General features: G+C 40.8%; 1 protein-coding gene across 1 annotated transcript in view; it reads left to right on the top strand.

The window, feature by feature from the left end:
• LOC145391705 (nicotinamide phosphoribosyltransferase-like) overlaps nt 1-15,142 on the top strand; it is a 230,643-nt gene that overhangs the window by 163,507 nt on the left and 51,994 nt on the right. The window contains exon 7 of the mRNA XM_080266243.1: nt 952-1,114. Within this exon, the coding sequence (XP_080122369.1) occupies nt 952-1,114 (163 nt within the window). The remainder of the gene's footprint in view (nt 1-951; nt 1,115-15,142) is intronic.

Genomic DNA, 15,142 nt, shown 5'->3' with positions numbered 1-15,142 from the left:
GCACAACTTTCCTCAAACTTCTATATTACAAATTAAAAGCATATATGTCACTAGCTGTTATGTAGTGTGTTATGATATCTTAGTGTCCTGACTGTGCTTCGAGGTTTTTCCTTACCCTATATAATAATAATAATAATATAATAATAATAATAATAATAATAATAATAATAGCAATAATAATAATAATAATAATAATAATAACATAATGATGATGATGATGATGATAATAATAATAATAATAATAATAATAATAATAATAATTAATGATAGTAATAACGATAATGACAATAACGCCGAAAAATTGTCCAAGGACAATTTTGATAAAGAAAAACTTCCCACAGCCATTGCCTGCTGGGAGCATTGCTATAAGGGGATCTTGAGGTCAAGGTCAATGATTTTCTGCATGTGACCTTAGGTCATCAAGATCTGTAAGTCCACCAAGTCTGGTGGCTCTCGCTTTGTTCTTTCATGAAAAATCAGGTGACTTCTCTGTCTTCTGGAGTAGTTCAAAAGTTTAGACCATAGGCGATCTCAGAGAATATTGATCGGATCTGGACTATATTAAGCAGTGTATTCTGATCAAGTCCCATGTATATGCCATAAAAAATTCATCCCTGTAACTTAAATGGTTCTTGAGCTTCAGGGTCTTTTTTTTTTTTTTTTCTGGATTCTATCCGGGCTCCGGTAGTCGGATCAGGATGACATTTGGTCCGTTGAAGCAGCCAACCAGTACTATAATACGGCACAGATATGAAGGCTGTAGCTGAAATGGTATGCAAATGAAACTGATTTATATATTCCCTAGAATAAATTTAATAATACTGACAAAAACAAGAAAACTTCCCACAGGGATGTGGAAGTTTGAATAATAATAATAATAAAAATAATAATAATAATAATAATAATAATAATAGAATATAAATTGAAGCATTTTCTTTTTATGAATTACAGTCATCAGACACGGTGGCTGGCACAATGATGTTGAGGAAGTACTACCACCTGGACGGCGTGGCTGGGTACTCGGGCAGTTGTTCCGAGCACTCCACCGTTACCACCTGGGGCAAAGAAAACGAAGCTCGAGCACACGAAGACATTATCAAGAGTCACCCTGGAGGTGGTGTATTGCTTATCTACTCACATAGTAATCTATTTGTGTAGGCATAGTTATTCATCTTTATAGGCTTTGTGTTCATGAATCTGTTTCTTGAAATGTACACAAACCCTTAACACATCGGGCGTAGTCTTGTAGTTTGTACTGTACTGTGCTAGTTCACCCAATTATTTATTTGTCTGTCTCGACACATTTATACATCTCTTCATGTATTTATTTAAGCCAATGAATCATGAGTCTCTCAGTTTTCGAAATGCAAACAAACCCTTAACACATCTAATCTTGTAGTTGGTGTTGTACCCTCGATCATATACTGTATATATATATATATATATATATATATATATATATATTATATATATATATATATATATATATATATATATATTCTCACCCTTTCAGTGTGTGACATTATGATACACAGACTATGATTTACAGGAAATGACAAGAATATGTTGGTACTGCTATTGTGAGAGTTGCCAGTTAGTAATATATAACCCCACACTTTCATACTGTATTGCATTATAATTTTTGTGACTTAAACATGCATGTCAACACTACCGACTGAACCAGAGATGAAGCATTTCACATTTTATCCGACCCCAGGGTTCCGATTTCTCTTTTTTTTTTTTTTTAATCGATTGTACATCGTTACACTTTTAATTTCTATCTCTTTACCTCTCTGTGTAGACTTGTTTGTCTGTCTGCTTATCCACGCCTATCGATTTCTCCATGTCTATTTTCATCGGGGTTGGTTGTAGGCTCTGCTCTGGTTGTTGTTCCATGCATCTCACGGTCAGAAAAAGTGGATCTCCAGCACACAAAACCTTATCAAGTTTTTTCCTTGAAATGCTGATCTGTGTGACGCCCTATCAGATTGCTTAACTTTTATCTGTCAAATCGCTTGTGTGTTATTTATGCTTTTCTCTTAATTTTTCTCTGTATATCTGGCTACCTGTTCATTTCACTCTTGCAGGCTAAGCATGCAGGTTCACTCAGAAAGTGCATCACCGGCGTCCTTTGGTTGGTTTAAGGCCACACTGTTTGCCAGTGAATTTTGATTTCTTAGTCAGAATCGAATAACTTCATCCTTATACCTGATCCTCAACTTATCCACCAATTCTGGTTCAAATATACTGAAGTTGATCTTGCCTTTTGATCTTGACCTTTGACCTATTGTTTTGGAAATAAAATCAGTTCATCTTTGCCTAACCTTAAACGGTCTACAAAGATTGATCCAGTTTAAATAATAATGTTTGGGTTATAAAGTCAAACCGTTGGCCTTTATCTCTGACCAACTGTTCTCATACTTGAACAGTTGCGAGTTTTGGCCTAGAAGGAAACTGAAATTATCGAAATGGGTAATTTTCATAATCAGTATAAATTACCCTTTAAAAATGATAAAAATCATATGTAAATAGCTTTGGCGTAAAGTATTTGTTGAACAGCATTATGCGTCATATTAACTGTAAATAGGGAAAATAATAGGTTTTGAACCACTGTGAAAATATGGATGGTCCGTGATACTGCATTTTCCATATAAGCCTATACGACCAAGTTGAAGCATAAGCCCCAGTCACACTGCAGGTACGACTTGTCGCAAACCTGAAAATCTCGAAACCAGTCCCCGACCACGGAGGTCTCCGAGCAGTTATGCCACCGATCGGCTACCGGTGGTCGTCCAGTGTCCGTCCAGCGGGCGGCCGAACGGCAACCATGGCCAGGTACACACAGGTCAAGACACCAATGGGTGGCCGGCCAGTCGTCGGCAGGCTGCCAACAAACGGTGGCTGGTCCACGTCCTGTCGCAGTTTAGACCATGACCACCAGACTGACATCTGCCGCAGATTGGCCGGCGGCTGGTCTCGGTCCAGCCCACCACCTGTCGCTCAGCCAGTTGCCGGCTGGATGGTGGCCAGACTTCAACCACCACCCCTGCCTGGAGGCTTGTGGATGGCGGCCATCACAGTCCAGTTGTCGCCTTGACGGAGTGCAGACGACCACCGCACAGAGCGGGCGGCAGCCCGTCTCCGTCCGGATGGGAACCACTACTTAAAAATCAGGTGTTGCTAACCTGTCGCACTCCGTAAGCCGGCCAGAAGCAGTCCAGCCACCCACTGGGAGGCTTCTGTGCCATGACATTGGTGGTCGCGGGGAGGTTTTTCGTGCAGCACGAAAAGCCTCGCAACGATTTTTTGGTCGCCATGGTGGCCTGCGGCTAGACTGAGACATATGAAAACCGGTCGTAAACCTCATCAAAACCACCGATGACTTGCAGGTCGTGGGTGGTTTGCGATAAGTCGTACCTGCAGTGTGACTGGGGCCATAGTATTGTTCAGCAAGTATTGAATGTCAAATCTTTTCTCACATAGTATTTTTGTATCTTAAACACGATTGTACGAATTCTGTGATTGTTTTTATGTCCATATTTAAAACTTCATTGCATCCAAAACTCGCTAGTGGCCGATTGAATCACTTGGGGGAGGCGGTGGCTCAATCGGTAGAGAGGTGGCCTGCAGTCCCACCGGACCCAGATTCAAATCCCCGCTGGGGCAGGGAACAGTTTAAGGATTTGAATTTCATTAAATCAGACTTTACCGATCTACCAGAAGACCCGCCGACATGTCGTAAAAACACCCCCACTAATACCAATACACCAGTCCTGTATGAGACAGCCCTAGCATGTATTCAATATGGACGGTGGGTGTTAGCACCGAACTGGTGACACGTAGAGAGGTGTATGGTATGTAGGAGGACTACTGGGCCTTGAGAACGGGCTGTGAAGTCTATGCCCAGAGTCGGACACACACACACACACACAAAAAATCCTTTTCTGTCTCTGAACACTTCCACCAAATTTGATCAAAATCGAATCAGAATTCCATGAGTTGACTTTGCCTTTGAACTATGATCACAAAATCCCATTTTGGCTCCCTAGTCACCTGTTAAACTGATGGTCCCCAGTTATAATCCCAAAGTTGGTGCAGTTCCATCAAGTTTTTCCAGAATCTTTCTAACATACAGAAACAAGCCGCATCAAATGTAATACACCCTAACGCTTTCCTGCAACATGGTTCAGTGTATCAGTAATTCCTCTGCAAATTCATTTCTTTATTTATCTATAGAGTAGCTCATGTATAGCGCTTCATTTCCGCTTTGCTGGGCAATATCTTGTGTGTTATGATGAGGGCTCAATCAGTGCTATCATTAGCTACCCCACATCATTTATTTATTTCCTACTCCCACTGCCACAATCACGCCCACATTAACCGACTAAGTCGTCCGTGCAATATAATTATCATTTACTACCAGGTGAGTTTCAAAGGAAGCAAAATTTACGGACCATCCTGTATATGTGTAGGCGTATTTACTAGCTTCACTGTACTTCTAGATATAGAGCAGCTATAGTCCAGTGGTCCAGATGCACGGTATTCCAGCCTAGGGTTAGTAATGGATGACAGGAAGTGCATCTACAAACACTAACAAGAGTCCTCCGAATAGGGACAAAACCTAAACCCTCAAAAAGGTGACGGCATGCCATATAAATCTACACCATCGAAAGAATAACTTTGTGGTTTGGCCGGTTTAGTGCTGGCCCTATATTTAGAGGGCACGCTGAATGGTGGGTTCGAGCCCCACCAACTGCCACTAAGTTTGTGGATGGACACTCATACGCTAACGCTTCGTTAGCGACAATAATAATAATAATAATAAAAAAAAAAACGAGTTACACTATATCCCTGTCTACATCAACTGTCTTCTGTTTCACCGTCTCTGCCTTGTCTCTGTCCTGCCCTCCTCCTAACCCCTGTGTGATTTTACCCTTTACTACATCATCTGTACATCTAAATGCAAGAAAACACACATCTAGTCCACAGCAAAGATGGTTTACCAACCCCTTGTGCCTGGCTCCACAGCAGTCTCTGTAAATGACTAACTCATTTGACTTGCAGGGTTGCCTGGAGAATGTGGAAGCAGGCACTGCAATTCCTTCCTGTTTGTCTATCTTGACCTACCTGTCCTTTCAGTCTATTTATATAGGTCTATCAGGTGGTATCAGTCTATTGGTCTGTCTGTCTAGGTCGATTTATGCATCAGTCTCTATCTTCCAATACGTAATCAAATCTACAACATGTCTAGTCCTGGAGTTTGTACTGTATTGTAGGCTGTACTCGTACTATAGTCATTCAAACGAGGACGTATCATCACTATATTCTAGCTAATCAAACATTTTTTTTTCCGAGCGTACTCGTTAACAACTACGATTTATCAGCTTCCCAGAGAGGGTTGACTGCGCCGCTTACACGAACGACCGGTGGAGGTGCCTGGAGACTGTTTTGTGTGGAGCTGAAGGAAGCACTAGTTCCTTTGTCATGTTATGCAGACATTTCTTTCTACCTAATTGTCTTGTTCATTGAGATCGTATTATACATGCATACAATTCAAATTATCTACTATCTAACTATATCTCCTGAGGCCTCTTTGTATATTAATCTCGGTTTTTCGAAATGTAAACAAGCTCACACCACATACAGTGTTACGCGGGAGTTTGAGTTTTATATTCGCTCTATGTATATATTTAACAGTCTATACCCATTTACCTAATTACACATCAGTCATTCAGTCAGTCAATCAATCAGTCAGTCAATCAGTCATTCTACCTATCTATCTATCTGTGCATCTGTTTCCTCATTACTTCTATCTGTTTCTCTGTATTTCGAAATATAAACTCATATCTAGCCCACAACAGAAAAAATTTGCCAACCCTCTGTGACCGTTCCCAGAGCACGTTGCCTGCGAGGGGGATGTGTTCTATGGCCAGCTGAGACACTACAATTTCTGTTTATCTTGGTCTACTGCTTCGTTGTTTATTTCAGTAGGTCTAGGGGTAATACCTTTGTCAACGGAGTTTTGTAATTTATGAATGTGTGTAATCCAAAATTTAATGGAAGTTTAATGATTAATAAATTTATGGCAAATAGATCGCCATTTTATTCTGGCTGACTGCCGATTCTCAAAAGATGAGAATTAACGCTGTCTCTCTCTACAGTACACAGTGGAGATTAATTACTCACAAATGCTGTACAGTCGGTACTGCAGGCCCCTGAGAGTTTTTACCCCCTGACAATCAATATTAAATATTAATAACAGACAGGTTCTTGCTGAAGCTTAACCCCTAGCTAGCACAACGGATTTCAGAATTAATATGAAAGAACTGCTTTAAGTACAGTTATGAAAAATAAGTAAGTTGTGCGAGCTAAGATAAGCAGACTAAAGAAGCTCGTGGTGAAATAAAACACGAATAACAATTAAGCTCAAAGGAAAGAACTGTAAATTTATTGATTACAATAAATAAATTTATATTACATAGAGCAAAATGAATTCAAATATTAAACGGAATGCACTCACTCACTCTTTCACAAAGCTAGCTAAAATAATTATTTTAAAACAAAAAAAAAAACTAAAGAAATACTGGTCAATGTTGTGTATCACCAAGGAAGGGTGGGAGCCTGGAGAACTGTAGATCTAGTGGAGTCTGGGTGCTAGAAGGCCTCTCTCACTCTCACTACTGGAACACAGAACTACACTCTGTTGCGACATATAAAGGACTGATTCAAATTCGATGTGTGGGGTAGGATGCCCAGGCCAGCCGGAAGAAGGGCGTGGCCAATGGTTGAGGCAAGCAGGGGCGAGCAATATAGAAACAATAATATTGCTCAGTAGAGCACTGAATGACGTGCATTAGAACGGTCAGATTTGAAACAGTGACGAATGTTTTGAAAAAAATATACCATCGAAATAGAGAGAGAAACGGTTAACTGAACGAGACACAGTGAGTTTTCCACTAAAGTTCGTGGTTTCTCACAAAAGGAAAATGTCGCGAATTTGATTCGTGACATTACGCCCCTTCAAAATGAAATGTTTTCCTTATGGGAAAAAATTTGTGTATATATATATATATATATATATATATATATATATATATATATATATATATATATATATATATATATATGTACACATCCTAACTTAGTCACATATGATTCACACTGTGGTGTGTGTGCTATCCTGCTACAGGAGAAAATCACTATCGCCAATGAGCATAAAAACCTCGTATTTACGTTAATAGAGGCAAGCTTGAGGGAAAAAAAAAAACCGTGACGACGGTGAAAATCCTGTACTCAGGTCAACTGAGTGAAAGTTCGCTACATTTACACTGACAACTAATTGTTGTGTTGCATGGTGTATGAGATACACGGTGTAGATGTGACAGTTGTAGTGTAACTGTACCTACGTGTAAAATGATACAGTAAATATTAATAATATGGCGACAACGAAGGCAGAGAAGAAGAGGCAGCAGCATGTGGCAGACGATCAGCTGGCCCGCACAGCAAAACTGCTACACCCATCGCTGTACCTGCAAACTCAATTAAGGTGGAGCATCAAAAGTGTCAATGAGACAAAAATTCTTATTACATTACAATTACTCTCTCTGCCTAGCAATCAGTACATGCTACGAAAGGTACACTCTAGCTGAAAAATACGAGTGACAGCCTAAGCTTCGTACATTTGAGGTCGCCATTAATTTATTAGGTACATTATTAACCAGGAAACGTAGTCCCTGGACGCCGTTGGTCTCGAGGACTCGTGTAGTTTACTGGTTAAACTTAACTCTACACTTATGTTTAGTGTCGGCAAGTTGAGAATCCTTATGCAAACTCGGGCTCGTGTGTCCTCAGACACAGCCTCGGACTGCACACAGATTCTCAACCTCCCCCTTAACCTAGAGTACACATGTATATACAATATCGGGGCAGCTGAGAATTCTTACGCAAACTCGGGCTCGTGTGTCCGCAGACACAGCCACGGGTCGCCTCTGTGGGTTCTCAAACTTCCTCCCTTAACTTACGGTACATATGTATGCACAGGCCCTGGACATACTGTGTCCTGTGGGGCCAATGGGCGAGACGTCAGGTCTGCACCCACTTCACCACTACCCTGTCTCTGAACTGACTCAGAGATTATGGGTGTGGTTACAAACAGCACAGGAAGGACAGGTCCCTGATTGGTGTTACATGGACACACATTGCAGGAACGCACAAAACTATCTATGTCTCGTCCCATCCCTGGCCAGAAAAAGTCAGCTTGGATACGGCCCTGGGTCTTCCTTTTGCCCACGTGACCTCCTGAGGCTGAACAATGACCCCATTCTAACACTGCTAGGCGGTACTTGGCGGGAACGACAAACTGCAATCGAACCTTGCCCTCGGGTGTTCGTGACTCACGGTAGAGCCATCCTTGTTTGTGAAGGAATTTGGCTCGACCTCCCCGTGAATACTTTATCACTCTACCCTTTTGTTTCTTTTGCACGGCAGCAAGTGTTGGGTCAGAATGTTGTTCTTGAACAAGTTGGCTACACATCAGATCTTGCGGCAATTCAATGGTCACTGGGGTGACACAATCTGGAGCCTCAGTCATGGCTCGTGTTTCTGCAGCCGAAGTCTGAGTAGCGTCATCTTCGGTGCAACTATCCTTGACACCGGGAATATTGCCTATGATCAGGTCAAATAAAGGTTCTGGCATGACAACTGCGAGTGTCATACCAGTGTAAAATGGAGATGCCACCTGGATACATGCCTCAGGGAACAATCTCACTGATCCATCAATAAGGTTTGCATGGATCTGTCGACCTGTGTACTGCTCAGGCCGAACTAAACTCTGCTTGACAGAGCAACCTGAGGACCCGTTGTCTCTCAGGACCTTCACAGGGATGTCTCCCACTAACCCTGGCTGAACAAGGAAGGTACTGTCACCTGTGGGAGGGCCTGTGGAGGAAGCAGCCAGCCACTCATGAGGCTGCTGAATAAATGATGCGGCAAACATGGTGCCTTGTGAACTAGATACTTGAGGGGTCGTACTCACTGCCTGGGAAGATGGAACATTGGCCATCTGTGGAGGGGTGTTCACTGTCACTGTGGGACTAGAGAACTGTGGGGGAGTACCCGTACTGGTAGGGACGTGACCACCGTGCTGCTTGTCGTGGAATGAAGGCTGCGTTTGCCTCCTGCCTCCGATACACTGAATGACCTGACTGAGGGTTACGTGGCTTGTCCTTGTATTGCTGCTGTTGCTTGGGGAACTGCTGCTGGTTGGGGTGCTTGTTGTACCGCTTCCAAGCAGGCTGCTGTGTATTTTGCCCCTGGTCTTTCTGCGGTTTGCTTGGACCTTGGCCATTACTCTGAGAACGGCCTTGGTGCTGGGATTCAGTCTGAGACGGCTTCCCAGACTTGGCAGTATCTTTTCTGCTGTTCCAGGTGTTTTGCTTACGAGTTTGGTACCCGTAAGCAGTGAAGAATGAATCAGCCTCTTCCACCATTTGGCTGGCATCTTTCACCTGGCAGATCTTAAGCTGTGCTATGAGCTCAGCAGGCCACGACCTCTCTAGCTGTGTACACAGCATGAGGTCAATTATCCCCTCTAGCATGTGAGGGGTCTCATCTTTTTCCATCCACTCACCTAAGTAAGCAGTGAGACGGTCGAGGAACTGAACAGCTGTCTCCTTGTCTTGGAGACGAGCTCGCATAAACTGAACTTTGGTGTCGTCTACTGTGAGACCATATGCTTTAATGAGTGCAGCTTTCATCATCTTATACGTGAGATTGTCTCCACGAATTCTGTGGAGAATATCGAGGGCAGGGCCCTCAAATAAACTAAGAAATTGGAGCCGTTTAGCTGCCTCATCCAGTTGATACATGTCTGCCATGTCCTCAAAACGAGCTATGTACAGCTCATTTCGCTCGCCTTCCTTGTATGAAGGAAGCTTGATGCGTGGGGTAGCCAGGACATGTGTAGGAAGAGAGCTAGTGGAGCTTGGGTTGGCTGCAGCAGATGTGCCTGAAGCTAAGGAATCTCGCTTGAGCTTCAAAACCTCAAACTCATGTGTTTCTCGTGCCTTACGTTCAGCACGTTCATGTTCACGTTGTTCCCGCTCGTGTTCGCGCTCTCTTTCACGTTGTTCGCGCTCGCGTTCGTGTTGTTTGCGCTCGCGTTCATGTTGTTCGCACTCGTATTCGCACTCTTTCTCATGCTGCTCTTGCTCATATGCACGCTCTCTTTCACGTTGTTCGCACTGTTCTCACTCGTATTCGCGCTGAATCTTACGCTCTTCACAGGCATCATTCTTGCGCTGCTGCTCCTGATTATGCCGTGAGAGTATGTACTCTTTAATTTCCTGGGGATCGGTAAGCCCCATGTCTTTGGCTTCCTGTAAAAATACGGTGGTAGCCATAATGCTAATTTACTAAGCAAGCCAAAACTGAGTACTGACTGCTGCTTCGCAAACGAATGCTAATAAACACAAGTAAAGAATACAGACACAAGCTAGTGGTGACCAGTCTTATCTAGTTAACTGGCAAAGAATAAAGCAAAAATGCAAATGACTGGGAAGATTCAATAATTAATGCAATGGGTACGGCGACTTCCCAGGAGCGAATAAAATCGTCTGGTGTTACCAAGAATAAAGTACTAAATAGAGTTAAGTACTCTATGGATTATTAAAGCAGAAATTCACTTGCCAAACTAACGGTAAACACCAGTAAGCTTGTGCCTATAACCTTTAGTTATTATAACTAATAACTAACTAGCTGAGTGAGTGAGTTTTATTTCATTAATGATAGTACTAGGAGTTAAATCCTGAAATGAGGTCGCCAGTTGTCAATGGGGTTTTGTAATTTATGAATGTGTGTAATCCAAAACTTAATGGAAGTTTAATGATTAATAAATTTATGGCAAATAGATCGCCATTTTATTCCGGCTGACTGCCGATTCTCAAAAGATGAGAATTAATGCTGTCTCTCTCTACAGTATACAGCGGAGATTAATTACTCACAAATGCTGTACAGTTGGTACTGCAGGCCCCTGAGAGTTTTCACCCCCTGACAATCAATATTTAATATTAATAACAGACAGGTTCTTGCTGAAGCTTAACCCCTAGCTAGCACAACGGATTTCAGAATTAACCCGCCCCGTCCCGGAGACGTGAAATCACGTCCTCACATGATGTGCACTCATATCCTGGAGACGTAAATTAACGCAGCAACATTGCAAGGTCCCTAATTTGCACAATTTTCAATTTTCGCGAGTGATTTTTGGCATGTATACACGGGACACCTTCCTCTACAAGATGCCAGGCAGGGACAATGCCTTACCCAGCATGACCTCCTCCCCCCCTGCATGACCTTTTCTCAGCAATTCACCTGTTATCAGTGACCTGGCCAGTAAAGCCATGTCATGCCACAGTACGAAATTCAGGGCCAGAGTGATTCCCCAATCGATGACAATGTGGAGGACAAACATTAGAGGAAGAAACAGTCAGAAATGATGATCAGGTAATGTGGCAAAAAAAGGTCAGGAATGGTGATGAGTAAGTGAGTGAAACAATGCTTATAATGCCTATATTACCATTTGAAAACCAATATACTATCGTACTACATATAAATTCGTACCAAGTAAATAAATAAATACCGTTTGTGAGTGGTGTAGAATAGTTATCCTCCCATAGAACTCGTTTTCTTTGCAGCCAGCCTGTTAGAAAACCCTGTAAGGTAAGGAGATACTCCTACCTGGATCGAGTATTTTAAACCTCAGGTGAGCGATTTCTTTATGAATTTTCGATGTTTCTCACCAAAAGGGGATGTTTGACCCAAAAAAAAAAGGTCCAAAAATGTCGAGACTGGGGCGTACCACTGCCCAGAAAACGTCGGGATGGGGAGGGTTAATATGAAAGAACTGCTTTAAGTACAGTTATGAAAAATAAGTAAGTTGTGCAAGCTAAGATAAGCAGACTAAAGAAGCTCGTGGTGAAATAAAACACGACTCACAATTAAGCTCAAAGGAAAGAACTGTAAATTTATTGATTACAATTAATAAATTTACGTTACATAGAGCAAAACGAATTCAAATATTAAACGGAATGCACTCACTCACTCTTTCACAAAGCTAGCTAAAATAATTATTTTAAAACTAAAAAAAAAAAATTAAAGAAATACTGGTCAATGTTGTGTATCACCAAGGAAGGGTGGGAGCCTGGAGAACTGTAGATCTAGTGGAGTCTGGGTGCTAGAAGGCCTCTCTCACTCTCACTACTGGAACACAGAACTACACTCTGTTGCGACATATAAAGGACTGATTCAAATTCGATGTGTGGGGTAGGATGCCCAGGCCAGCCGGAAGAAGGGCGTGGCCAATGGTTGAGGCAAGCAGGGGCGAGCAATATAGAAACAATAATATTGCTCAGTAGAGCACTGAATGACGTGCATTAGAACGGTCAGATTTGAAACAGTGACGAATGTTTTGAAAAAAATATACCATCGAAATGGAGAGAGAAACGGTTAACTGAACGAGACACAGTGAGTTTTCCACTAAAGTTCGTGGTTTCTCACAAAAGGAAAATGTCGCGAATTTGATTCGTGACAACCTTGTCACTTTGTGTCTACCTGACTATCTTGGCATTGATTCTCAACATTTTTTCGGCTCGTTACGCAATATAACATGATACATCAAGACATTTTATTTATTTATATATATATATATATATATATATATATATATATATATATATATATATATATAGATAGATAGATATATAGATAGATAGATATAATGTCTTGATGTATCATGTTATATTATATCTATCTATCTATCTATCTATATAGATAGATAGATAGATATAATATAACATGATACATCAAGACATTATATATATATATATATATATATATATATATATATATATATATATATATATATATATATATATATATATATATATAGTAGTAGGGATGGCTTTGAAGATTGTATGAGTAAGGAGGGTGTTGGTATAAGAAACGAAAATGGGATGCGGTTTGGAAGCTTTTGTTTGGTATATGACCTTATAATTGGTGGAACCATCTTTGAGCATAGAAAAATACATAAAACTACTTGGATTTCACCATGTGGTAAATATTGTAATCAATTTGACCACATTGCAATTAGCAGAAGGCATAGAAGTTATTTGCAAAATGTTTGCATAAGGAGGGGGACAGATTAGGTAGTGGTCATCAACTTGTGTCAAAGATTAAAATAAAACTAAGAGAAATGTTAATGGTAATTGTACAGGAGGTGATGGATATGATTTTGATGGGCTGAGAAATGATGAGAACACGAAGGAGAAGTTTCTGTGGGAATGTAGGAACAGATTTCTAGTCCTGCAGACTTTGATGGAATCTGAAGACAATGATATTAATCAAATGTGGAGAGAGGTAAAAGAGGTTTTGCATGAGAGTGCTAAGGTTACTATTAAGGAAAAGGGAAAAGCGAGAAGGAAAAAGTGGATGTCAGATGAAACATGGAATGCAAATCAGAAAAGGAAAGAGGCGAAGTTGAGAAGTGAAGAACAGCATGCTGATGGCCAGGTAGTTGAAGTACTTACAGCAAAGTACTGGAGTATACATTCTGAAGTAAAAAGACTCGTTAGACGTGATAAGAGGAGGCTGTATGATGAAAAGGCAAAAGAGACAGAAATTAAGTAGAAATGACGGTCAGAGCACAAGAGCAGAGTATCAGGCTATAAAGGAGTTAACTGGGACTGAAAAGAGAAGAAAGGAAATACCTGTACGAGATAGAAATGGTAACTTGATGACTAAAGATTTGGATATAAAAGGAAGGTGGAAGAAGCATTTTGAGTCTATTCTAAACAGACCAATCCCAGCTGAAGAGGACGTTTTGCCAGTCGAGAGAGATTTGCAGATAGAAACCTTGGAAGAGGTAGCAAAATCTATAAAGGAGTTAAAGTATTTTTAGGCCCCAGGAGAGGATGGAATATTTCCTGAAATGCATAAGGTTGAAAATGATGAGTTGATGAATGCGCTTTTGAAACTTTTTAATGTGGCTTGGGATAATGGAGGAATTCCAGAAGAGTTAATAAATAAAGTGATTATAAAAATACCAAAAAACGGAGATTTAAGTGTGTGTGGAATTAGAGGGGGACAACTTTGACACCTGTAGCTGCAAAAGTCTTTTCCAAAATCTTGTTGAGCAGAATAGAGCCAGTAATTGATAAAATTCTAAGAGAAGAACAAGCGGGATTTAGAAAGGGTCGAGGTTGTAATGATCAAATTTTTATTGTAAGGCATCTAATGCAACAAGCTAATGAGATGAAAATGCCACTTAGTATGTGTTTTGTTGATTATGAAATGGCGTTTGATGGTGTTTCACGTGGAGCTATGTTGAAAATTATGAGATTCAATGGTACACCAGAAAAGTTTGTAAATATTATTAGAAGCTTGCATGAAGGTACATTTTGCAAGGTAATGGTGGGTGGTTCTTAGAGTGATCCATTTGAAATTAGGTCAGGAGTGATTCAAGGAGTTCTTTCGCCTTTGCTGTTTGTTTTGGTTATGGATTATGTTATGAGAAAAGTTGTAAGGAGAACAGGTGCAGGAATTAACTGGAAGGAAAAATAAGAGGCTGATGGATTTGAACTATGCTGATGATATTGTACTGATTTGCGGAAGTATTTGCGAGATGCAGAGAGTGCTTGATTGTCTGGTGGAGGAAGGAGAAAAAATGGGATTGATAATAAATTGTGGAGAGACTGAAATTATTAATATGACCGTGGAGAACCAAATCCATTGTGTAATTGGAAATAATGTGGTGAAGAATGTAGAAATTTTTAAATATCTGGGAACGATTGTATCATCTAATGGATCATTAAACAATAAAATTGAGGAGAGGATTAGACAGGCTTGGCGAGCTGTTGGATTGTTGAAATCTGTTTGGAATAATAATATGCTTTCGATGCATACTAAAGTAATAATTTACAAGTCCATGGTTAGATCAATTTTAATTTATGGGCATGAGTCATGGTACAGTACAAATGCAACAAATCAGAAAGTATTAGGATTTGAGAATAAAATACTGAGAAGGATTCTTGGGGTAAAGTGGCAAGACAGATTTACAAATGAAAGAGTAAGAGATATTACGAGAGCGGAA

This window comes from Coenobita brevimanus, chromosome 19 (genome assembly GCF_032717465.1).
Source record: "Coenobita brevimanus isolate Jiangsu-jjx chromosome 19, ASM3271746v2, whole genome shotgun sequence".
Taxonomy (NCBI): Eukaryota; Metazoa; Arthropoda; class Malacostraca; order Decapoda; family Coenobitidae; genus Coenobita; species Coenobita brevimanus.
This window is presented reverse-complemented; position numbering and strand designations above follow the sequence as displayed.